General features: G+C 42.1%; 2 protein-coding genes across 16 annotated transcripts in view; one reads left to right on the top strand and one right to left on the bottom strand.

Annotated features, from left to right (window-relative positions):
• PIGL (phosphatidylinositol glycan anchor biosynthesis class L) overlaps nt 1–10,003 on the bottom strand; it is a 52,348-nt gene extending 42,345 nt beyond the window's left edge. For both annotated transcript variants that reach the window (XM_036412579.2, XM_036412580.2), the window contains exon 1: nt 9,374–10,003. In XM_036412579.2, the coding sequence (XP_036268472.1) occupies nt 9,374–9,608 (235 nt within the window). In that variant the 5' untranslated portion in view covers nt 9,609–10,003. The remainder of the gene's footprint in view (nt 1–9,373) is intronic.
• Nucleotides 10,004–10,403: 400 nt separating this feature from the next.
• NCOR1 (nuclear receptor corepressor 1) overlaps nt 10,404–24,907 on the top strand; it is a 193,861-nt gene continuing 179,357 nt past the window's right edge. For 13 of the 14 annotated variants that reach the window (XM_036412594.2, XM_036412586.2, XM_036412585.2 and 10 more), the window contains exon 1: nt 10,451–10,585. The gene's annotated coding sequence lies outside the window, so the exon portion shown is untranslated. Of the gene's footprint in view, nt 10,586–24,907 lie in introns of all 14 variants that reach the window. The other variant, XM_036412582.2, reaches the window with a different exon arrangement.

Raw genomic sequence — 24,907 nt, 5'->3', positions numbered from 1 at the left:
CTTCATTTCTAGTTGATCCCTTATTATTTCTAGTATCTCCCTTTTCATATTCTCATAGGTTTCATTTATTTTATCGGCCTTTTTAAGGATATTGTTGAATAACCTTATAACTGTAGTTTTGAACTCAATGTCCAATCTTTTCTTTTCCTCCATCTCCTTCCTCTGTGTCCTTTCTCTTGTCTGCATTTTAGTTGTTTCCCTGATTTGATGGAATAACTTTGTGTGCTAGGTGTTCTGGTAGAGCCCAGTTAACTGCGGTGGACAGTCTTGGTGTAGCCCTTTGTGGGCTGTGTGCAGTCTTGTTGGTAAGCCTTGCTTATTGTTGGTATTACTGGGAAGTGTTGATTTCCAAGCCAATTGGCTGTGAGGATCAGCAGTGTCTCAGCTAGGAGGGCTTCTGTACTCCACTTGGATAGGGTGGGGTCTCGGGGTGGCGCAGACAATCTTTGGTTCCCTGTCAGTCTCGCCTTAGAAAAGTCCTGTTCGTGGACAGTTTCAGAAGATTGCTTATAGGCGCGTGCACCTCTCAGACAAGCTTTGGATTCCGGCCAGTCCCTCCTTAGAGAAAGCCAGCCTCTGGGAGAGTTTCTGTGCTCAGCCACAGATGGGGCGGAGTCTCGGGTTGGTGCAGACAAACTTTGTTTTCCCTTCGGCTCCTCCCCAAGTCCCGCAGTAATGGCCTCTGGCTTCACACGCCTCTGAGAGATCTCTGCCCGCTGCCTGACAGTCTGGCCTCTCCCTGTCTGGGGCTGTCTATCAGAGCAATAGGGTGATTCTGTTTTCCTCTTGAACAAGAAAGCCATCTGCACGTTAGCTGTCTGCCCTCTCCGCGCGCCGGGAGTAAGCCAGCAGCGAACTCGGCCAGGCCCGCCCTCTCTGTGTGCCAGGAGTATGCAAGCAGCAATCTGGATCTGGCCCTTCCTCTCTGCACCAGGAGTAAGCCAGCACCTTTTTGCGCGCACAGTTCTCGATACCTTCACAGTTCCTGAGATTCAGCGTGCCTTCTTTCTCCTTCCCACATGACAGAGCCTCCTCTCAGGTAGCTGTCCGGCACTTCAGGGTAATGCCTCCCGTTTTTCAGTTCTAAATTCAAATTTGTTGTGCTAGGCTGCATTTGGGTGTCTAACCTATGCCACCATCTTGGTTTCTCCTCCTCTGTATAATATTTTTTATTTCAGACAATGTATTCTTTATTTCTTGTTGATCCCTTATCATTTCTTGTTGATTCCTTATTAATTCTAGTTGATCCCTTTTCATATCCTCATAGGTCTTATCGATCTTTTCTAGGAAATTCTTGAAAAACCTATAAGCGTAGATTTGAACTCTATATCCAGTTGCTTTTTGTCCTCCATTTCTTTCGTTTGTGATCTATTTGGTCTCGGCATTTTCACAGCTTCCCTGATGGGGCGGGGTTTCAGGGTGGAGCCTACAGCTTTGGCTTCCGTCAGCTCCGCCCTATGCGGCTCCTGAGTCTCAGGGTCCTTCAGTACTCGCTGCAAGCACCTCTGAGAGAAAGGTGCCCTCGATTTTCACCTGCTACCAAACAGTCTATGCTCTCCCCCAATGAGCCCGGTATTGGGGTTCAGTTCAGTTGGAAGTGGAGTTGGAGGTGGCCTTCAGAGCAGTCTGGGGCCCCTGTCTCCATCCCGCCAGGACAATCCAGTAGCACAGCCAATCGTCCCTTTGCGCGCAATGTGTGTGCCTCCGGGACCTCCTTTCGCCGCTCCCCTGGGGTTCCGCCTTACAGCCCAGATCCCTCTGTTTGAGCCTGGGTCCCCAGGGTCTGGCCTAGAACTGGGGTTCAGAGCAGTCGGAACTGGGGCCCAGCACAGTTGGAGCTTTTATCTCCTTCATGCTAGGGAACGCCAGCCAGGCACTCGGCCTCCCTCCTCTCCGGCTCCATCCTCTCCGCGCACGCTGCATGTCTCCGTACCTTAGGCTTTTAAAGCTCCCCCGCTCTTCCTTCTGGTTTTCTCCTTGCTTCTCATTGTAGCATTTCCAGTCAGTCAACTTTCCTGTAGTTCTGGGTAATGTCCATTTTATATTTTAGTTGTATTTTATTGAAATTGTTGTGTGCGGCTGCAGCTAGGTGTTTACCTGTGCAGCCATCTTGGATCTAAAACCCTCTTCCTTTAGAACATATTCACAGAACCCAGTTGGAGAAATCATGATTTTAAAATGAAACTAGAATACAAAAGGGGGTAAATTACCTGAATAGACATTTCTCCAAAGATGAACAGATGGCCAATAAGCATGTGAAAAGATGCTCAATGTCATTAGTCATCAGGAAATGCAAGCAGAACCCCATGAGATGTCTTTTTATACCCACTAGGGCAGTTATAGTATAAAAAAAGCCACACAAAATAAACAAATGTTAAATTATAAGTGTAGGTAAGGATATGGATAAATTAGAACCCTCACACACTGCACATGGGAACATAAAATAGTACAACTGCTGTGGAAGGGCTGGTGACTCCTCAAAAATTTAAAAATAGAAGTATCATACAAATCAACAATTCTCCTAGATAAATACACAAAAGAACTGTAAACAGGGATTGTATATCCATGTTCATAGCAGCATTATTCACTATAGCTGAAAAATGGAAACAATCCAAGTGTCCATAAAAGGGAATGGATAAGCAAATGTGGTGTATACATAAATGGGGCATTATTCAGCCTTAAAAAGGAACAAAATTCTGCCCTGGACGGTGTGACTCAATAGTTACCTCGAGCATAGGCCTGTGTACGGAAGGGGAGTGGGTTCAGTTCCTGGCCAAGGGTACATTCTGGGTTGCAGGTTTGACCCCTGGCCTTGGTTAGGGTGTGTGAAGCAAGTAATTGATGTGTCTTTCTCACATTGATGTTTCTCTCTCCTTTGTCTTTCTCTGCCCCCCTCCTTCCTTTCCGCTCTCTCTGAAAGCAATGGAAAAAATATCCTTGGGTGAGATTAATAACACCAACAAAAAGGAATAAAGTTCTGATATATCCTTCAAACTTTGAACCATGTTAATTAAAATACTCGGGATATAAGAAGACAATTATCCTATGATTCCACTAATATGAAGTATTTAGAATAGTCAAGTTCATAGATACAGAAAATAGAATAGGGGTTGCCAGGGGTTGGGGAGAGGAAGGAATGGGAGTTATTAATAGGTGAAATTCTTTTTGGGATGATGAAAAAGTTCTGAAAATAGATAGTGGAGATGGTTATACAATATTGTGAATGTACTTAATACCATTCATTGAATTGAATACTTAAAAATGACTAAAATGGTAAATTTTGTTATAATTTACCACAATAAAAATATTTTAAAATTAGATTTGCATTTAATAAAAATATTTCAATTATGAGTTATCACTGTAAAAAAGTGATAATTTCAATATGAAAGACAAAGAACGTCCAGGTCAACGGAAAAAATTTGAAGACCAACAATTACAGGCATTATTGGATGAAGATGTGTGTCAAACTCAAAAACAACTTGCAGAAAGATTAGACGTTGCTCAGCAAGCAATTTCTGATCATTTACAACCAATAGGGAAGATTTTAAGGAAGGAAAATGGGTACCACAACAACTGAATGAAAGACAAATAAATGGAAAACCAAAGTCATCAGTAAAATGTTGCTTCAATGGCACGAAAGAAAGTATTTTTTTGCATTGAACTGTGACTGGCGATGAAAAGTGGATTTATTTTGAGAATCCCAAATGCACAGAATCATGGGTTGATCCAGGTCAACCATCAACATTGACTGCAAGGCCAAGTTGCTTCGGAAAAAAGACAATGCTCTGTGTTTGGTGAGATCAGGAAGGTGTGGTGTATTATGAGCTTCTAAAACCAGGTGAAATCAGGTGATTGTTACCGACAACAAATGATCAGATTAAACCACACTTTGATCATGAAACGACTAGAATTGGCCAGAAGATGCGGCAAAGTAACTTTGCTTCATGATGACGAACCATCACATACTTCAAAACCAGTTAAAGGCACGTTAAAAGATCTTGCCTGGGAAGTATTACCCCACCCGTCGTATTCACTAGACCTTGCTCCTTCAGATGACCACTTGTTCATATGGATGGAACATGTATGAAGAAGTGGAAAATGGGGTCTCTGAATGGTTTGCCTCAAAACAAGAAAAGTTCTATTGTAACAGTATCCACAAATTACCTGAAAGATGGGGAAATGTGTAGGTAGCGATGGACATTATTTTGAAGAAAGCACTTTTGATATTTCTCTTGAAATTATAGTGTTTTCTTTGATTACAAAATCTGCTATTATTAACTGGTACACCTAGTAAAGCCAGTTAGTATTTAACAAAGGCAGCAAAAACATACAATGAGGTAAAAATAATTTATTCAACAAATGACGCTGGGAATATTGGACAGATACATGCAGAAAATGAAACTAGACCACCTTTTTACACCATAGAATAAACTCAAAATAGATTAAAGATTTAAATGTTAGACTTTTAAAAACATAAAAATCCTAGAAAAAAACATAAGCAGTGAAATGTCGGACATTTCTCGTAGCATTATTTTTTTCTGATGTACCGTATTTTTTGGACCATAAGACGCTCTGGACCATAAGACGCACCAGTTTTTAGAGAAGGGAAATGAAGAAAAAAAGATTCTGAAACAAATAGTGTCCTAAAATATTTTATGTGCATTAAAACCCAATATCACAGTCATAAACACATGTAATCAACCCTGTAAAGTAAACAGCAGCATTTAGAACCATTTTAGAGCCGGGCAAGCACACAGAGACCACACAGAGCCGGGCAAGTAAAAAAACTTTTTTTTAAAAGTATATGTGTAGGCTATATTTGGACCATAAGACGCAGGGACTTTCCCCCCCCACTTCTGGGGGGAAAAAAGTGCGTCTTATGGTCCGAAAAATACGGTATCTTCTTGGGCAAAAACAACAAAGTAAAAATAAGCAAACGGGACTATATCAAACTAAAAAGTTTTTGTACAGCAAAGTAAACAATCAACAAAATAAAAAGACAACCTACTGAGTGGGAGAACATATTTGCCAATGATACTTGCCGACCCAATACATCTGATAAGGGGCTAATATCCAACATTTATAAATAACTTATATAGCCTAACACCAAAAACCCAAACAATCGAATTAAAAAATGGGCAAAGGACCTAAATAGACACTTCTCCAAAGAGGACATAGAGATGGACAATAAACATGAAGACACTTGATGTCACTAGTTATCAGAGAGATTCAGATTGAAACCACAATGAGATTCACCTCACACTTGTCGGAATGGCTATCATCAACAAATCAACAAACAACAAATGTTGGCGAGATTGTGGAGAAAAGGGAATCCTTTGCACTGCCGGTGGGAATGCAAACTGGTGTAGTCACTGTGGAGAGCAGTATGGAATTACTCAAAAAACTAAAAATGAACTGCCTTATGACCCTGTGATTACACTACTAGAAATTTATCCAAGAAAACCTGAAACATCAGTTTGAAAGAATATGTGCACCCTTATATTACTTGCAGCATTCACAACAGCCAAGATTTGGAAATAGCCCAGGTGTTCATCAGTAGATGATTGGATAAAAAAGCTGTGGTACATTTATACCATAGAATACCACTTGGCCATAAAAAAGAAGGAAATCTTACCTTTGCAACAGTATGGATGGGTCTGGAGAGTACCCTGTTTCCCCGAAAATAAGACAGTGTCTTATATTAATTTTTTCTCCCAAAGTTGCGGTAGGTCTTATTTTCAGAGGATGTCTTATCTTTCCATGTGCTAGGTCTTATTTTTTGGGAAATACGGTATTATACAAGATGAAACAAGCCAGTCAGAGAAAGACAAGTACCATGTGATTTCACTCATATGTGGAATCTAATGAACAAAATGAACTAACAAGCAAACAGAGACAGGTTCATAGAGAGCAGGTTGGCGTTTGGGGGTGTGGGTGGGGGTGGTGGAGGAATTGAGCAAAAAAGCGAAAGGATAAAACACTCATGGATATGGGCAACAGTGTGGTGATTGTGGGCTGTGGCGGAGAGGGGGTTGTTGGGAGAAAGTGGAGAAGGTATGGGGATAAATGGTGAGGGACTTGATTTAGGGTGGTGAACACGCAATATAGCGTGTAGATGATATATGCACGTGAAACCTGTATAATATTGTTAACTAGTCACCCCAATAAACTCCATAAAAAGAAAAAAAGAAAAAAAAAAAGACAGGTTCTCATTATCAGTCAGTGAGACTATAAGTTGGTGTTTTTGGGAATATAAATTTTTTTCCCCTTTGGGAATATAATTTGCATGAAAAGCTTTAAAACAACCAAATTTAGAAATCAATCCTAATAAAATACTATGGAATACATACAGATGTTTGCTGTTATTTGTAAACTGGAAAAACAACAACAACCCTAAATAGACACCCAATAAGGGGTGACTAAATTAAGATTTATCTTATGAGACTATTTAAAAGGATATATACTAGTACTTATTAATATGGATAAATGTTTAAATTATAAGTTTCATAAGGACATGATCCTTATTAGCTTATTTTTACTATTTATTCCTAGGAAATAGCATAAGGCCTAGCACACACACACACACACACACACACACATATATGTATGTGTGTGTGTGTGTGTATATATATATATATATATATATATTTAAAGGAGTTAACTTTTTAAAAAAATATATTTTATTGATTTTTTACAGAGAGGAAGAGAGAGAGACAGAGAGCCAGAAACATCGATGAGAGAGAATCATCGATCAGCTGCCTCTTGCACCGGCCCCACTGGGGATGTGCCCGCAACCAAGGTACATGCCCTTGACGGAAATCGAACCCAGGACCTTTCAGTCCGCAGGCTGACATTCTATCCACTGAGCCAAACCGGTTTCGGCTATATTTTTTTAATTAAAATATTTTAAAATTAAAAATTTATTTTTTAAAAAACTGTTTTAAGTTTACAGCAAAATTAAGGGGAGGGTATAGAGATTTTCCTTCCCATTTACCCTCTGTCTCCACACATACATAGCCTTCTCCGTTATCAACATTTCCCATCAGAGTGTTACATTTGTTACAACTGATAAACCTCCATCATTACCACCCAAAGCCCATAGTTTACATTAGAGTTTACTCCTGGTGTTGTATATTGCATGGGTTTGGACAATATATAATGACATATATTCATCATTAAAACATCATACAGCTGAAACCGGTTTGGCTCAGTGTATAGAGCATCGGCCTGTGAACTGAGGGGTCCCGGGTTCGATTCCGGTCAAGGGCATGTGCCTTGGTTGCGGGCACATCCCCAGTGGGGGGTGTGCAGGAGGCAGCTGATTGGTGATTCTCTCTCATCAATGTTTCTAACTCTCTATCCCTCTCTCTTCCTCTGTGTAAAAAATCAATAAAATATATTTAAAAAACACAAAAAAAACTTCGTATTTTCATTGCCCTAAAAAAAATCCTCTGTGCTCCACCTATTCATCTTTCCTCCCATCTCAACCCCTGCAAAACAACGATCCTTTTACTGTCTCAATAGTTTTACCTTTTCCAGAATATCATTTCATTGGGATCATACACTGTGTAGCCTTTTCACTTAGTAATATGCATTTAGGGTTCCTCTATGCTTTTTCATGGCTTGACAGTTCATTTCTTAGCACTAATAGTCCACTGCCTGGATGTATTAATTTATTTTGTCTATTGAAAAATATCTTAATTGCTTCCAAGTTTTGGCAATTATAAATAAGTTGCTATAAACTCCTGTGTGCAGGTTTTTGCATAGATATGCTTTCAACTCCTTTGTGTAAATAAATACCAAGTAGGGTAACTGCTTGATAGTTTGGTGAGAGTAGAACTTAGAGTTTAGTCTTCTAAGAAACTGCCAAATTAACTGCCTTCCAGAGTGCCTGAACCATTTTACATTCCTACCCTTAATAAATAAGAGTTCCTGTTGCTCTACATCTTCACCAGCATTTGGTGTCAGTGCTGTGGATTTTGGCCATTCTAAGTATAGTACACATACATTTTTATTAAATACTAGAAACCTGGTGCACGAAATTCACACACAAGGTGGTGTGTGTGTGTGTGTGTGTGTGTGAAGGGGAGATATCCCTCAGCCGGGCCTGCACCCTCTTGCAATTGGGGGGATGTCCAACTGCCGGGATCCAGGATTGCTGGCTACTAACCACTTGCCTGCCTGATCACCCCTAACCACTCTGCCTGCTTGTCAGATTGCCCCTAACCTCCTCTGTCTTGCCCCTGCTGCCACGGCTTCCTCCAGAAGGATGTCCAGGTCATTCAACTGTCTGGTCTAATTAGCATATTATGCTTTTATTATTATAGATTTGGTAAATGAATGAAAAATGTACAGTGAAAAATATAAAATTATAGAAAATTATATTATTTCTGTGAAAAATCTGTATATCAAAGGAACTGGAATGACACACCATGAAATGGGAAAAAGAGGTTGTGAGCATTTGTTAAGAACAGCTTTATTGAGGTAAAATTTTACATACCATAAAAATTCACCCATTGAACTACATTTATACATTGTGCAATTATTGCCATAATCCAGGATCATAGTTTCATTCCACTTTTTGTTTGGTAAAGGAGGACTTATTCTTTGGAAGTCCCCTTCCCTGAAAGTTGGGTGATGTTGAACTATAAAATTTTAATACATAAAAAGCCAGGGGCCGACACAACTGAATGACCGAACAGCAGGCTGTGTGGGATGACCAGGCCAGGGGGTGGGGGGGCAGTTGGGGGCAACCAGATCGGCAGAGGGGACACTAGGGGGCGACTAGGCCGGCAGGGGGAGGGCAGTTACGGGCGAGCAGGCAGGCAGGAGAGCAGTTAGAAGTCAGTGGTCCCGGATTGTGAGAGGGATCCTGGATGGGAGAGGGTGCAGGCTGGGCTGAGGGGACCGCTCCCTCCCGTGTGCAGATTTTGTGCACCAGGCTTCTAGTTATCTAAAAAGATTTCAGAGTTGAGCAGGCATGCTATAACTAGATTCTGTTTCGTGTACTATAGTAGGATCATTATTCTTGGTCCTTCTGCAAATAAAAAGGTTCCACAGAATAATGAGTACAGTCACATTTTCCAAAAGAAATGTAAGTATTGAATGGAGTCAAATGTGAGCAGTTCCCTTGTGAGTAATCTTGCTAGCAGAGTACGAAGCTGAGGAAGACCCCCAACCAATCTGGGAAACTGGACGCTACCCCCCTGGGCTGGAGCCACCGGTTCCCCGTAAAGCGCCAGGGAAAGGGCCTTTGGAGTATATTTGGTTCACTCTCTACAGCAGAGACTCCTCCAGGGAACAGCCGACTGGGCTATGTGAGCGCTTACACATCCTTCCCAGCCCCGGGCCCGCGCCGCCGGCAGCCTCCTACCTGCGGAGAAGCAGAGCAGGAACAGCTGGCGCCCCAGGCGGGCCAGGCCCAGCAGAGTGGGGGCAAAGAACATGGCTTCGTCGTCGGGGTGCGCGATCACCAGGAGGGCCCGGCCTCCTCTTCCCGACAGGCCAGCCTGCACCTGATGCTTCATTCGTCCCAACAAGTGCCAAACCCAGAAGATGCCCGGCGCTAGGATGGCCGCCGCCCAGCACAGCACGCCCGCCGCCTCCATGCCGGGCCGGGCACGGCGCCTGCGTGCGGGCCGGTGCCGCGCGCCGCTCCGGGGGGAAGCGCGCCCCGCGGGACTGCGTTCCGGGCGGAGGTCAGTCCCGCCGCGCCGCCCCGGAGCCGGGCCTCACTGCCGGCGCCTCCCTGCACTTCCCGGTTCTCTCTGCTTTCTGAGGCGTTTCCGAGGCCGGTGACAGCTCGGAACCGAGCCCCTTCCTGTCCGGCTGCCCCGGTCCGCACACACTCCCATGGTTCCGCTGTCAGCGAGGCTGAGGGCGCACTCTGCTGGCCGGGGTCACGGGCTCCGCGGGACCAGCTGAGGGCTGACACCAGGACACCAGGCGCCGCCCGCGTTCCAGGGGAGCTCGGCGCGATCGCCGCGGAGCCCGGGAAGCACGGGTAGGTGGACGCGCACCCGCCGGCCTGTGGGCGCCGCTCCCCCCGGGCCCGCGCTCGCGCCGCCCCGTTCCGCCGCGCCCGGGAGGGTCGCGGGGCTGGGCCGGGCCTCACGGCCGCCCTCCTCACGCCGGGGAGGCCCGAGTGCGGGGAGCCGGCGCTCGCGGGGGCGCGCCGGGCAGAGGCGATGGCGGCGCCGGGCCCTGTCAGGCACGGAGCTGCCGGGCTTGTCTCGGGGGAGGCGCCGCCGCCGCCAGGCCGAGGCGGGACGAGGGGACCGGGCGCGGGCGACCTAGGAAGCTCGGCCGATGTGGGCGCCGGGCCCGCCGGCGGAGGGAGTCTGCCCGCCGACCTTCCGGAAGGAGGAGGAGCCGGCGCGGAGCCGCCTGAGCGCGGCCGCCGGGCTGGGGGAGGGAGCGGGGCTGAGGCAAGATGGCGGCCAAGGTGGCGAAGCAGCGGCGGCGGCTGGAGTGAGCGCTCGGCTCGCCGCGCCGAGCGAGGTACCGAGGCAGCGACCCGCGCCGGGGCCGCGTCCCGCCGCTCAGGCCCGGGGCGCGCCGGCCGCCCGCCCGCCCGCCAGCTCCGGTGAGTGGCCGCGGCTTCCGGTCGCCGCTCGTCCCGGCGCTTCCGAGGCGCTCAGGGCAGCGGCCGCGGGGGTGGCGGCCCGCGGGGCGAGGGCCGCGGCGGACCCGCAGGTGGGGACCGGCCCGGCCGTCGGCCCCTTCTCCTCGGCCGCCCCGGGCGCGGCGGGTTCGGGCTGGCGGCGGAGGCGGCGGGGGAGTCGGAGGAAGACGGGCTCGGCGGCCGGCGGCCGGAGGTGCGGGAGGGGCGTGCGGGCCGGGGCCGGGCCGCGCGGGCCCCGCTCGCTCACTCGGAGGCGGAGGCGGTGGCCGCCGGGAGGGAAGGGTTCGGGAGGGTGACAGCGATGGACTGGCGCGTGAAGAGCAAACTAGTTCGCCTTTCTCACCAAATCACTCTGGAGAGTAATGGCGAAGGGTGGGTCGTGGTGGAGATGGCAAAGATGGGAATTCTGTACCTTCTGCCTCTTATATTGGCTTTCAGGTGCGAAGCCGGTGAATTCTCTTTGCAGGGGGTAAGAGGGATTTGAGAAACTGTAATTGAGAAATCAGCCTTCATGGAGAGGAAACTGAATTTGAATTCTTCGAATGAACTGGACTAGGTATAGTCGAGGACTAAAGGTGTGGGTGGGTGGGAATAAGTGATGTCTGTGAAACGTCAGTTTTATTTATGCTTCAGCAGTTAACCTTGGAGAGTAGCGTGCTATCGGTAATTCTAATCTTTGGGATTAGTATATTCACCTGCATCAGATTGCTTCCTTAATCTTGTCCCAATTTTGAAATTTACATTCCTTGTGTTTACCCTGGCGAGGTAATGCTGGGAGGTGGAACATTGTGCGAAGAGCAACAGGCCTGGGATTTAAAAATGCCAACAAAGTATTCATTCATTCGTTCAGTGTATCTTGATTGGTAGCTCCTGCTGGTGGTCACAATGTGATTGTCCCTTGGATAACTGAAGAGTTGGTGGCATTATTTAATTTTTAATGTTTTTTCCCCCCCAAAACGTTTTCGTGTACTTCCTCACAAAGTTACTTATCGGAGGAATCAACTTGCTGGGGCTAGGAGTAGCCCAATTTTAGAATCTTATGTCTAAATAGGTAAAAATTATGGAAGAAGTAACCACAAATTGTTGGAAAAAGAAATACTGTATTTTCTTATTTTGTTAAAATTCAGTGGAAGTTTATTTATTTTAATATTTATAGTACACAGTTGCTTTGCCTTGTTTTAAGCACACCTGTTACTGGAAATCAAGGTTAACATGTACATGTAAATAATATGCACATACACACATAAGGATGTGATTACTTGCAATATTAAAATAAAACACTATTTTCTTTTACAAAAGGCTTGCCATATGTTGAACTACTCCCCCAAGAAAATATAATACAAAGAGTCCTGGTTCTTCCTTTAATGAAATTGTGACATTTTGGCATATGATCAACCTTTCTGTGCTTCACTTTCTTCACCTATGATAGGAGAAAATATCTCTCCCAGGGTTGGTTGTTGTGAGCCTAAGAAAGCTAATAGTTATGAAATAATTTTAAATAGGTTGAGAGGGTTATATTTCTGTGAGGTAGTAATAGCTCCCTCTGCCCTTGTGAAATGCTTTATTTGCACATCTCATGGCATTTACACTTTCTATCTTATTTAGCTTTTTATTACCTGTTTTATCTCCTCTGGAGGGAAGGACAGGTCCTTCTCTGATTTTATCTTTGAGTTTATGGCAGATTTAAAGATAAAATCAGAGGACTTCATTTTCTGTGTAGAATATTGATACTGCAATATTTATTAAATGAATAAACCTTGCATTCTAATTAGAAAAATGGATTCACATTACAACTTATCCAAATACACTTGTTACCTCTGGTGTAACATTCTCTGAGATATCCATCTATCTATATAAAAGCCTAATATACAAATTGTCCCTTTGGAGTTTGAGAGACCCAAGAGTTTGATCGCTTGCCATGATGTACGCAGCGAGGAACAAAGGAAAGCCCTGGCCAGCAGCTGGCAGCTGGGGAAGGAAGGCCACGGCCAGCAGGTGAAAGGCTTCAATCAGCCCTGACTGCTGCCAGGGATAGGGACTCTATCTGTGCACGAATTTTGTGCACCAGGCCTCTAATACATACATACATACATACACACCCACACACGCACATATATATATATATATATATATATATATATATATATATAGATATATAGATATATAGATATATAGATATATAGATATATAGATATAGATATATAGATATATAGATATATAGATATATACATATATGTATATGTGAAAGGCTAATATGCTAAATGTCCCTCCTACCATCTGACCGATCACTATTACATGCACTGACCACCAGGGGGCAGAAGCTCAATGCAGAAACTGCCGAGCTGCAGTGATTTGGCAGCAGCAGTTCTTGGGTGACGCATCCTGAAACCAGAGAGGAGGGAGCACTATTCCTAGAGGGGCCCTTTGACTGTGGGTTATGTTGCTGCTGGGGCTCTGTCAGCCCAAAATCTGCTTTACTGCACACTTGCATTTGTGTTCCACACCCTGTACGGTAACTTTGCAGAGTGCCCTCTTGCTCTCCGGGACCCCTCAGGGGATGTCAGAGAGCTGGTTTTGGCCCAATCCTTGCAGGCTCACTCCACAGACGCCTTTCAAGCTACGTTGCCACCCTAGGTGCTGCCGGCTGGGTAGGGACCACATGAGGTTGGTTCCAGGGTGTGTCCAGCCCATCTCACCCAGTCCCACCTTCCAGCCACATTCTGGTTAATTTCTTTTCAATGTGCACCAATCTGTGCATTGGGTCACTAGCATATATATCTATATATAACTGCTTGTCATGTTGAATTTAATTATATAGGAAGACTTAAGTATTTGGACTGCCTACATAATTTTTTTAAAAAGGCACAAAATCTTTGAAATTAACTTACATTTTCTTTGAACTTAATTGTTTAAAAGTTTGTTTCCAGGCTAGGCAAATTTAGATTAGTTAGTTTTTTTAAAAGCTTTTTTAAAAAATGGTAAAGGATGAGATTTTCTTGCCATTTCTATCTGCAGTGGAAAGCAAAGGGCTTTGAATAGGCCAGGCCTTGATGTAGGTCAGCAATTTTCCACCTTTTCTTCTCATTGGCACACATAAACTAATGACTAAAATTCTGCAGCACCAAAATATATTTTTGGTGATCTGACAAAAAATTAGGTATAATTTTGATTCAGTCACACTTGATGGCTATTGTGTTGGCTATTGTCAATTTTTAATTTGACAATATAAGGGAAAAGAGGTCAGTGGCCCTGATGAAGTAGTCAGGTATTGCATGTTTTAAAAATTCTTATGGCATGCTGGTTGAAAATAGCTGATGTAGGTAAATGTCAGGATATTTGTTACTTATTTCTTTGTGTTTATTTTATAGTTCAGTTTTAATTGTATTTCGTCTTAGTTACAATTTTAAACTCTTATCAAATATCAAATATCTTATGATATGAGGTTTCCCATACTTAGTTTTGTTTATCCTTTCTTCCTCTTCCTTCTTTCCTTCCCCCCCCCTCTCTCCCTCTTTCCTCCCTTCCTCCTCCCTCCCTCCTTTGGAGATTTTTAAAAAGTTTTGTTTTAGAGAAAGAGGAAAGGGGTGGGAAGAGAGAGGAATGGAGGGAGGGGGAGAGATAGATAGATAGATAGATAGATAGAGATAAGAGCAAAACATTGATGGGCTACTTCCTGCACTTTCTCTACCTGGGAATCGAATTGGCAACCTTTTGGTGAACAGGATGATACTCAACCAACTGAGCCACATCAGCCAGGGTCCATCTAGAATTTTACTTCAGATATGGATTTTACTAGGAGTAGTAAATGTTCATCATGATTAATTGTGTTGACTTATTGATTAGAGGTTCATATATAGTTCATCGCCTTGTGAAACTGGTGTTAAGTGCTTTTTATGTCCAGGGCACATTACTAAGTACTATAAAGGTGAGCGGATTAATATGTGCACAAATAACTCAGTCTATAGATTGCCTGATATTTTGTCCTTTTCAACTTTGAGGATGCAAAAAGTACATTTAGATAGATGGTAAGAAAACATTTTGTTTGTTTCTTTTTCCATTAGGACTTATTAGGAGTATTAAAAAGCTATGAAAAGCTTCTGATATGTAGCAATAACTATTATATGTAGAGCATTGTTTTATTTGGGTATTCTTATGGTAGTAGTTTTCCTTGAACATTTTTATTACCAATTTTTCTACACCAAGAGCTAGTGTGGTCAAAATATTTTATTACTTGGATAGTTTTCAGATATAACATACAAATAAATCCTCTTTGCATTTGAAGAGGAATTCTTCAATTCAATTCTTCCATGTGTGCTGTTATTACTTTTACTTAAAAATGATCTCAAAAGCAAATTTAAGTTGGTTAAAATAAAATGTTAATTTATAGAATTATAGAACATAGAGTAATATAGGTTATCTACAGATGCTCCTTTATGGGGTTATGTCCTGCCAAACCCATCTTAAGTTGAATATATTGTAAGTTGAAAATGCACTGAGTAGACCTAACCTATTGAAGGAACATCCTAGCCTAGGCTACCTGAAACATGCTGAGAATACTTACATTAGCTTTCAGTTGGGCTAATGTGAATTCTTCTTTTAAAAAATTTTATTGATTAATTTTAGAAAGAGAGAAAGATAAACACCAGTTTGTTGTTCCACTCATTGATGCATCACTGGTTGATTCTTATATGTTCCCTGACTGAACCTACAGCCTTGGGACCTCTGATGATGGTCTAACTATTAGCTACCTAGGGCTGGGCTAATGTAATTTCATCTCAAGAGTAATTACTTCCCTTTTCTCATCAGAAGCAGGACACACAGCATATTATAGAGATGGGAAAATACAAAACACAATTTCCAAATAACTCTGGCAACACAATACACTTTAGAGTATCTGCTGTTTATCCTCTTGATCAAGTCATTTTGTTTTGTTTTTTGTTAATCCCCACTTAATATTTTTCCATTGATTTTTAGAGAGAGTGTAAGGGAAAGGGAAAGACACAGAGAAACATCGATGTGAGAAAGATACATGGATTGGTTGCCTTCCACATGGCCCTGACCTGGGATAGAGCCTGCAACTGAGATATATATGCCCTCAACTGGAATTGTTGGAATCAAACCTGCAACCCTTAGGTCCACCGGCAGATGCTCAATCCACTGAGCCAAACCTACTAGGGCTTGATCAAGTCTTTGACTGGGAGCCTTGCTCAAGAAAGTATTGTACTGTGTATTGCTAGCCCAGGAAAAGGTCAAAATTTGAAATATGGTTTCTACTGAATGCCTGTCACTTTTACCACATTGTAAAGTGGAAAAAGATCTTACGTAGAACAAATGTAAATTAGGGGCTACCTGTAGTCTTATCTTGTTTTACTGTTTTCTGACGGCCACAGAAATGAAGTAATCTGTCTAAATTGTAATGGGGCACTAGCAGGATCCAGTCTTTTTTTTTTTTTTTTTTTTTTAAATATATTTTATTGATTTTGTACAGAGAGGAAGGGAGAGAAATAGAGAGTTAGAAACATCGATGAGAGAGAGTCATCGATCAGTTGCCTCTTGCACACCCCCTACTGGGGATATGCCCGCAACCAAGGTACATGCCCTTGACCGGAATCGAACCCGGGACCCTTCAGTCCCCAAGCCGATGCTCTATTCATTGAGCTAAACCGGTCCCGGCAGGATCCAGTCTTTTGACATCTAGTGTAGCGCTCCTTTCATTATACCATATCATTGATGGCAGCAATTTCAACCAGTGTGCTGCAAGAGTTTTAAAAACATGCAATACCTGACTGAGTGGTCAGGCACTGACCTCTTTTTGCTTAGATTGTCAAATAAAAACATGACAATTGCCAACACAACAATAGCCATCCTGTGTGAATAAATCAAAATTATACCTTTGTCAGGTCTGTGAAAAATGTAACGTTTCTGGCGTGCCACAGAACTTTAGTAATTAGTTTATTCGTACTACTAGAGGCCCGTTGCACCAAGTTCATGCAAGGGGCTTGGCCCTCCCAGCCCTGGCTTCGTCCAGAAGGTTGTCTGGATGGTTGTTCTGCTGTTTTGCTGTCCAGTCTAATTAGCATATTATGATTTTTTTTTTTTATAGATGAGAGAAAAAAGGTTAAAAACCACTGATCTAAGGGATTATTCAATGTGATGATTGACAGTTACTTAAAAATTGGGGTAGATGGGAATAAGAGATCATTTATTCAGTTTAGGTATTGAATTTAAGGTATTTCTTAATTTTAAATTTCTGCAATAAAATCAGTAATGTGATCACTGGGAATTACCTACTTTGCTTAATTGTCGGTCTGCTGTGGTTAAAAAAATGTCTTTGAGGTTGTCTGGACCTAATGATATATATTTTTTAAAACTGTATTTTTATTGATTTCAGAGAGGAAGGGAGAAGGAGAGAGAGTTAGAAACATCAATGATGAGAGAGAATCATTCATTGGCTATCTCCTGCACGCCTCCTACTTGGGACAGAGCCTGCATCTTGGGCATGTGCCCTGACCAAGAACTGAACTATGACCTCATGGTTCATAGGTCTACAGTCAACTACTGATCATGCCAATGGGGCTGGGCCTAGTGATATTTCATGAAATTAACTATTATAAGAAATTTTGTTATGCCAGTGGTTACCTTTGAGAACTAAATATAGAGATTATACTAGTAAATTAGCTATTGTTTGCTTCCCTAACTCTAAAACTTTTTCTATTTGTAAATTTTTTTTTGATCCAGTTGGGATTAATTTCTGGTTGCATTAATTCCACCAAATAGCCAGGATGTCAGTGCTATTGAGTGAATAATTCATCCTTTTGATTTGCAACTTTTGTAATTTATTCTGAATGTGTTTGGAACTGTTATGTCCTGTTATGTTCTCTTGATCTTTTGTTGTATATTACCATATCCTTTAAAATATTATTGTTTCATAATTGTAATACTGGAAGGGTTAGTCACCTTTTCATTACTCTGTGTTCTTTTTCAGCCTTTGACAGTCCTTGTCTATGTGTTTTAGATGAACTTTAGAATCATTCTGTGAAGTTCAAAAAGAAATCCTGTTGAGATTTTTATCGGGAATACTGACTATTGATTGGGAGTATTGAATTTAAAGGTTAATTTGGGGGAAATTGGCACCTTTATGTACTTACTATCCTCTAACAGACTTTCATATTCTCAGTAGATTTTCAGATTTTATTTCAATTAAGTTCTGCACATTTCTTATTTATTTTGTTAAGCAAATACAGTAGGAAGTCAAACAGGAGTTTATATTCTATGGGGGAGAAAGAGTACATACACATAATCAAGTAAAATGAAATAATTCATTAGGTTATGATTAATCCTATAAAGAAGAAGGGTGATGTGGTTGAGAGTAACTGGTGGGAGCCTACCTTAATACTGTGGCTGGGAAAGGCTTTTCTGAAAAGATGACATTTGAACTGAGACTTAAGTTCGGGGAGAAGTCAGCCGTGGGATAAGCCAGGAAGAATGTTGCAGGCAGAGAGGAAAGAAGGACAAAGAGACCTGCGGCAAAAAGGGTCCTGCAGAATGACAACTGGAAGGAAGCTTTAGCTGCTGAGGCCTTCTGAACAATTGGGAGAGAAACAGCCAGATTGGTCTGGACTTGTGGGCCCTAGTGAGTATTGGGATTTTATTTGAAGTTCCCTGGGGAGTTTTAAGCAGAATGACATGTTCTGATTTCTGAATGTTTTGATTTTTCAGTGGAAAAAGTATTGAAGTAGGAAGTCTCTTTAGGAGTTTCTTGCAGCAAGAGATGAAGTTGGGGGAGTTGAGATGGAGAAGAGTGGGAGGCTTGGTGGAAGTGCCGGAGTGGAAGGAAGAAGAGGACTTAGTTGGAATGGGTGTTATTGAAAGTTAAGCACTGTTAGGTGCTAGGGAGGCCATATGAGCAAAACAGAGATGGTCCCTGCCCTTACAGGTGTCTAGTGTTTTTATTTTTGGATATAATTCAATAAGTTTATTTTAAGTTAATTGCGTTTTTCTAACTTATTTTGGTACATACCTTGAAATAGAGGCTGTTCATTAGTCTTGCTTTATTTTGCTTCAGAACTTAGCAGTTTCTCTCTGCTTTTGGGTCAAAGGGGAGCAGCAGAACATGATCTTTATTAGTAAGATAACTATCTCTGAGTTAAAAAAAAATTACCTTGGAGAAGTTACTTAGCCTTTTTCAAACCTTAATTAGGGAAAATAATGGAACGAGTATTTTAGATGAGCTTTTATATGGCCAAGCTGTTAGTGCATTACCTAGTATATAACAAAAGCTCAATAAATAGTAACTTTTTTTTAATGCTCCTTAGGTATTGTCATATCTACTATGATAAGCTTCTAGAGTTCAAGTTTTTCTAATCTGAATACACTGTTCTCTCTTGAGTTAATGGAGGAGAAAATTGGCAGATAATTGTTCATTTTGGCTTTTTTAAATACATCACACACACACAAACGTATAAATATATTATTTTAGGGAGGAAGTGGGGGAGAGAGAGAGAGAGAAACATCAGTGATGAAAGAGAATCATTGATCATCTGCCTCCTGCTTGCCCCACACTGGAGATGGAGCCCACCACCCAAGCATGTGCCCTTAACCAGAATCAAACCCAGGACACTTCACTGAGCCAAATCAGGTAGGGGCCATTTTGGCTTTTAAGTGTGTGTGTGTGTGTGTGTGTGTGTGTGTGTGTGTGTGTATTCATTCTTATAGTTGAAAGAGTGACTATTGCTCAACTCATTTCAATATAATACAACTATACCCCAAGTTCTCAGATGTGTGTTATCTGCTGCTCTCTTGGAAAACTTGTTCTTTCTTATTTTATGTAGGGATAAAGCAGGGATGGTTTTTTTTATTTATTTAAAAAATTACTTATTGAATGTATCCTTAGGTTAATCAAATAAATATGTCCTTATTCTGTGTTTCTTTCAGTATCACACTTTATCAGTGTAGGATAGTTTAACCTAAAAGGCCTCTTCTTTAGCTTTCATTTACTTTTTATTTATTTATTTTATTATTTTTTAAAAATATATATTTTATTGATTTTTTACAGAGAGGAAGGGAGAGAGATACAGAGTTAGAAACATTGATGAGAGAGAGTCATCGATCAGCTGCCTCTTGCACACCCCCCACTGGGGATATGCCCGCAACCAAGGCACATGCCCTTGACCGGAATCGAACCCGGGACCCTTCAGTCTCCAAGCCGATGCTCTATCCATTGAGCCAAACCGGTCCCGGCTCCCATTTACTTTTTAAAATATATTTATTTTTATTGATTTCAGAGAGGAAGGAGGAGAGAGAAACATTAATGATGAGAGAGAATCATTGATCAGCTGCCTCCTGCAAGCCCCCTACTAAGGATGGAGCCCTACACCCAGACATGTGCCCTGACTGGGAATTGAACTGTGACTTCCTGGTTCATAGGCCAATGCTCATCCACTGAGCCACACTGGCTAGGCCCTTTCATCTTATCTTCTAAGTGAGATGTCATAATATAAAAAGAGATACAGATAAAATATCTTGTTAATGCCTTCCCACAAAGGAGTCCCCCTCCCACCCCCACACACTTTTTAAGAGAAGAATAGTTTATACCACAGCAGAAATATTATTCCAGTTTAGCACCACTCTAATCTCATACAAATTACAGAATTCACTTAGATGATTTCTCCTTTCTCCTCTCTGAGGGCTGGACTCTGAGATAAGCTCAGGAGGTCAGCTTTCTTTTCTCCTTTTTAAATTAAATTAAATTAAATTAAATTTTTAAGTTTTCAATTACAGTTGACATACAATATTACATTAGTTTCAAGTGTACAACCCAGCAATTAGACATATAATTTATGAAGTGACCACCTGGTAAGTCTTGTACCCATCTGACAATATACAGTTATTCCAATATTAGTAACTATATTTCCTATGCTGTACTTTATAGCCTCATGATTATTTTTTATTTATTTATTTTTTTAATATATTTTATTGATTTTTATACAGAGAGAAAGGGAGAGAGATAGAGAGCTAGAAACATCGATGAGAGAGAGTCATCGATCAGCTGCCTCCTACACACCCCCCACCGGGGATATGCCCACAACCAAGGCACATGCCCTTGACCGGAATCGAACCCGGGACCCTTCAGTCCCCAAGCCGACGCTCTATCCACTGAGCCAAACCGGTCCCGGCAATTTTAAGTTCTTAGTTTATTAATCCTCTCATGAAAAAAAATCTGTGATTACCACAGATAAAGTCACTGAAGAATCTTAACTTCTTCTGTTGTCCCATCTCCAGCTCACTTTTTGCAGCACCAACAATGGCCTTTGCACTTCTAATTTTCTTCTTCTGTTCCTCTCTTCACGTCATTGTTTTCTCACTCATTCAGATCATGTCTTGCAAGTCTGTTTGGGTTAATTTTTCTTTGGGTAATCCAAGGAATCATAAATCATGCCAAAGCCAATTGACTTGCCACCAAGCACAAAGATGACATTTTGGCTAAGATTCCCGAATTTTTGTCTCAGGTAACGGACATTGATGATCATTTGTTTCTGATAAACTAGTCTGTTGGTTATGAACTTCCTGCCCCATACAGCTATTGTGTTCTTCATGAGAGTGGCCTGTGATTTTTAAAAAAATTAAATTAAAAAAAATATATTTTATTGATTTTTTTACAAAGAGGAAGGGAGAGGGATAGTTAGAAACATTGATGAGAAACATCCATCAGCTGCATCCTGTACCCCCCCCCCCCCCCCACTGGGAAAGTGCCTGCAATCAAGGTACATGCCCTTGACCGGAATCGAACCCGGGACCCTTCAGTCCACAGGCCGATGCTCTATTCATTGAGCCACACCGGTTTTGGCAAAAAAATTAATTTTTATTAATACTCACCTGAGGACATGATTTTAGAGAGAAGGAAAGATAGAACAAAGAGAGAGATTGGTTGCCTTTCTGTATGTCCCCCACTGGCAGTCATGCCTGCATCCTAGGTATGTGGCCTGTCGGGGAATCGAATCTGCAACCTTTCCAAGTAGAGGATGACTTCCAGCTGAACCACCACAGCCAGGGTCATCATTGTTTTTTCTTTTGTTTTTCAAAAATATGATTTTGTTGATTTTAGAAAGAGGAAGGGAAAGGGAGAAATGCCTATTGGTTACCTCCTACACGCCCCCTAGTAGGATTCAGGACAACCTAGAATTGTGCTCTGACCAGGAATGGAACCGAGTAACCAACTGAGCCACACCAACCGGGGTCATGATTGTTTTAAAACTGGCAATTCGGGCTGGTGTGACTCAGTGGTTGAGTGTCTACCTATCGACCAGGAGGTCACGGTTCACTTTCTAGTCAGACCATTTGCTTGGGTTTCAGGCTCGATCCCCAGTGTAGAGGGTGCAGGAAGCAACCGTTCAATGATTACCATCACTTGTTTCTCTCCCTCTCCCTTCCTCTCTGAAATCAATAAAAATATATTAAACAAAACAAAACAAAACAAAAAAACACACCACCAAAACTGGCTATTAGTATTTCTCAATCCTTTCCCTTTTCACTCATCCCATATGGCCACTACCAAAATGTCCTCTGTATCTATGAGTTTGTTTCTGTGTGTGTTTGTTTACACATATAATTGAAATAATATGTTATTTGTCTTTCTCTGTCTGATTTATTTTACTTAGCATAATAAATACCCTCAAGGTCCATCTGTGTTGTAAATGTCAAGATTTCATTCATTTTTTTATGGCTGAGTTTTATTCCATTGTATATATAACATTGCAGATGCCAAAATATACTAATGTTTTGGCATCTGCAGTGTTATAGAGGCCATTCCCCTATTCCATACTTTTGTATCAAATGGTTTTATTATTTGATCATTTAAAATAAAATTGAATTTTGTATTTTGTAGGATTATTTTTCTGCTTTGATGAGTGAACTGTGGGCTTCGCCGTTGTGTGACCCTCGGTGGGTTCATTCTTGCTCATCAAAACAGGCATCTATGGTCTCACCACAATGAAGTACATTTTTAATCCCCCCCCACCACCAACCTACACAAACACATACACACACACACACACACACACACACACACATGCACACACGCACGCACGCATGCGTGTGTGCACGCAGCTGAGTTCATCCTGAAAATCTATCTAAGTACATTTTGGTTAAACAGAGATTTTTGATCAAAAGTCAGGAGTTCCCAGTGAGAAGGGATTTTTTCTTTTTTCTTTTTGATTACTGTTTTTGAAATTTTGTTGTTGCAAGATACGTTTCCTGTTGAGTAAATTTGTGTGTGTGTGTGTGTGTGTGTGTGTGTATGTATGTGTGTCTTTATTATAGTAGTTCCTCCTTATCTGCAGAGGATGTTACCAGACTGCTTCTGTGCTGGGGGCTAGCCCTACCCCTGTAGGGTCAGGACCTTTCATGAGTCAGGCGGCTTCGAGTCCTGACTCGTGCAGGAACAATTTCACCATAGAGTCCAGGTGGAAGTGAGAGGACGATTATTAAAGCTTGGGACAGGGGGCGTGGAAGGGCCCCTGGAGACAGGAGCAGGGGACAAGCCTGGGACAAGCAGCCACTGCCCATTGCTCCCCTGGGTGCTTGTCTTGTGGGCACCCTTAGAGCTCAGGGTAGAAGAAGCAAAGTCCATGCCTGAGGAAAGGGGACACAGGTTTGCTCAAAGAAGAGCTCACGCCGGCATCCTGTGTCCTGAGGGTTTTATCTGTTTTCTGCAGGCGGGAATCTTAGGGCAGGTCTCTGGGGTGGATCTCAACAGACTATTCACTAGATTTCTGGATATGTCATTTAGTACATTGATATATGAAAATGAGCTTATAATGGGGCTGAGGTCATTTTACTTCTTTTTAAAAAAATATATTTATTGATTTCAGAGAGGAAGGGATGGGGGAGAGATAGAAACATCAATGATGAGAGAGAATCATTGATTGGCTGCCTTCTGCATGCCCCTTACTGGGGATCAGGCCCACAGCCTGGGCATGTGCCCTTGACCAGAATCAAACATGGGACCCTTTAGTCTGCAGGTGGATACTCTACCCATTGAGCCAAACCAGGTAGTGCAGGGTCATTTTCTTTTCCTTTTTACTTTTATATTGGACTAGTGGCCCGGTGCATGGATTTGTGCACGTTGAAAGTAAATTAATTAGAAGAAATATTTTAATATCGCTATTGGCCCTTTCTCTGTGATAGAAGTGTCAGAGATGAAAGAAAATTAATAAAATGTACATGAAAAAATATATAAATTGATTAATAAATAAACAATAACAACATGATGTAACAAATATTTTACATGAAATTTTTACTGTCAGAATCTTTATCATTAATTTTTTATTTAATTATTTAAAAAAAATCTTATTTACTTTTTTTTAATTGATTTTTTTACAGAGAGTAAGGGAGAGGGATAGAGTGTAAAAAACATTGATGAGAGAGAAACATCAATCTGCTGCCTCCTGCACACCTCCTACTGGGGTTGTACCCGCAACCAAGGTACATGCCCTTGACTGGAATTGAACCTGGGATCTTTCATTCCACAGGCCAACTTTCAATCCACTGAGCCAGTTAGGGCTATCATAAATTTTTAAAAATATGCTGGGTATTCTGGAAAATTTATATCATATGGACAGACTTTGTCTTTGCTACAACATCAAGTAAATTTTCCATCAGATGATTTTTTCATTGGAGAAATTTATGGATAGGTAAAATTGACATGTAACAGTCATTCCACCACAACTGTGTTCGATAATTGCATCCTCATTTAACTCATTTTCGCTATGAAGGCAGTTCCTACCAGTATTGGTAGTACATGTCGATAACTGTTCTTCAGACATATTCTGTCAATGATGTCACCTTCAGAGTTATGTTGTGCCAATAATTGTTCTTCAGAAATACTGTCAACATCATTTTCTTTCAGCCTTAGAGATACGTTGTGGCAGTAGTTGGTCCTCAGATATTCTGTTGACAGTTTCAGCTTCAGAATGTCAACAAATGTGATGTCATTACCTGGCGCCCACAGCCATTGTTTCTGGGCTGGGCTTGGCTGTGGGCCACATTTTGTGCCATGGGGTCTTCTTGGCAGCATCAGCCGCGATTTGGTGGTCTTTTGCTCCTGGGTGGTGGCAGGGCCTGTGTCCCACTTGGGAGAAGCCAAGTGTTGCTTTTTGGGTGCCAGGTCCGTAGTGCTATTTATTGTTAAATGGCTGGTCACTAGAGAGAGGAAGTTGGGCATTGCTACGTAACATCATTACCTACCCTGTTTTCCCAAAAATATGACAGTGTCTTATATTAATT

This window comes from Pipistrellus kuhlii, unplaced genomic scaffold, assembly GCF_014108245.1.
Source record: "Pipistrellus kuhlii isolate mPipKuh1 unplaced genomic scaffold, mPipKuh1.p scaffold_m20_p_45, whole genome shotgun sequence".
Lineage (NCBI taxonomy): Eukaryota > Metazoa > Chordata > Mammalia > Chiroptera > Vespertilionidae > Pipistrellus > Pipistrellus kuhlii.
The sequence above is the reverse complement of the archived record's forward strand: the minus strand, read 5'-3'. Positions and strand labels throughout refer to the sequence as shown.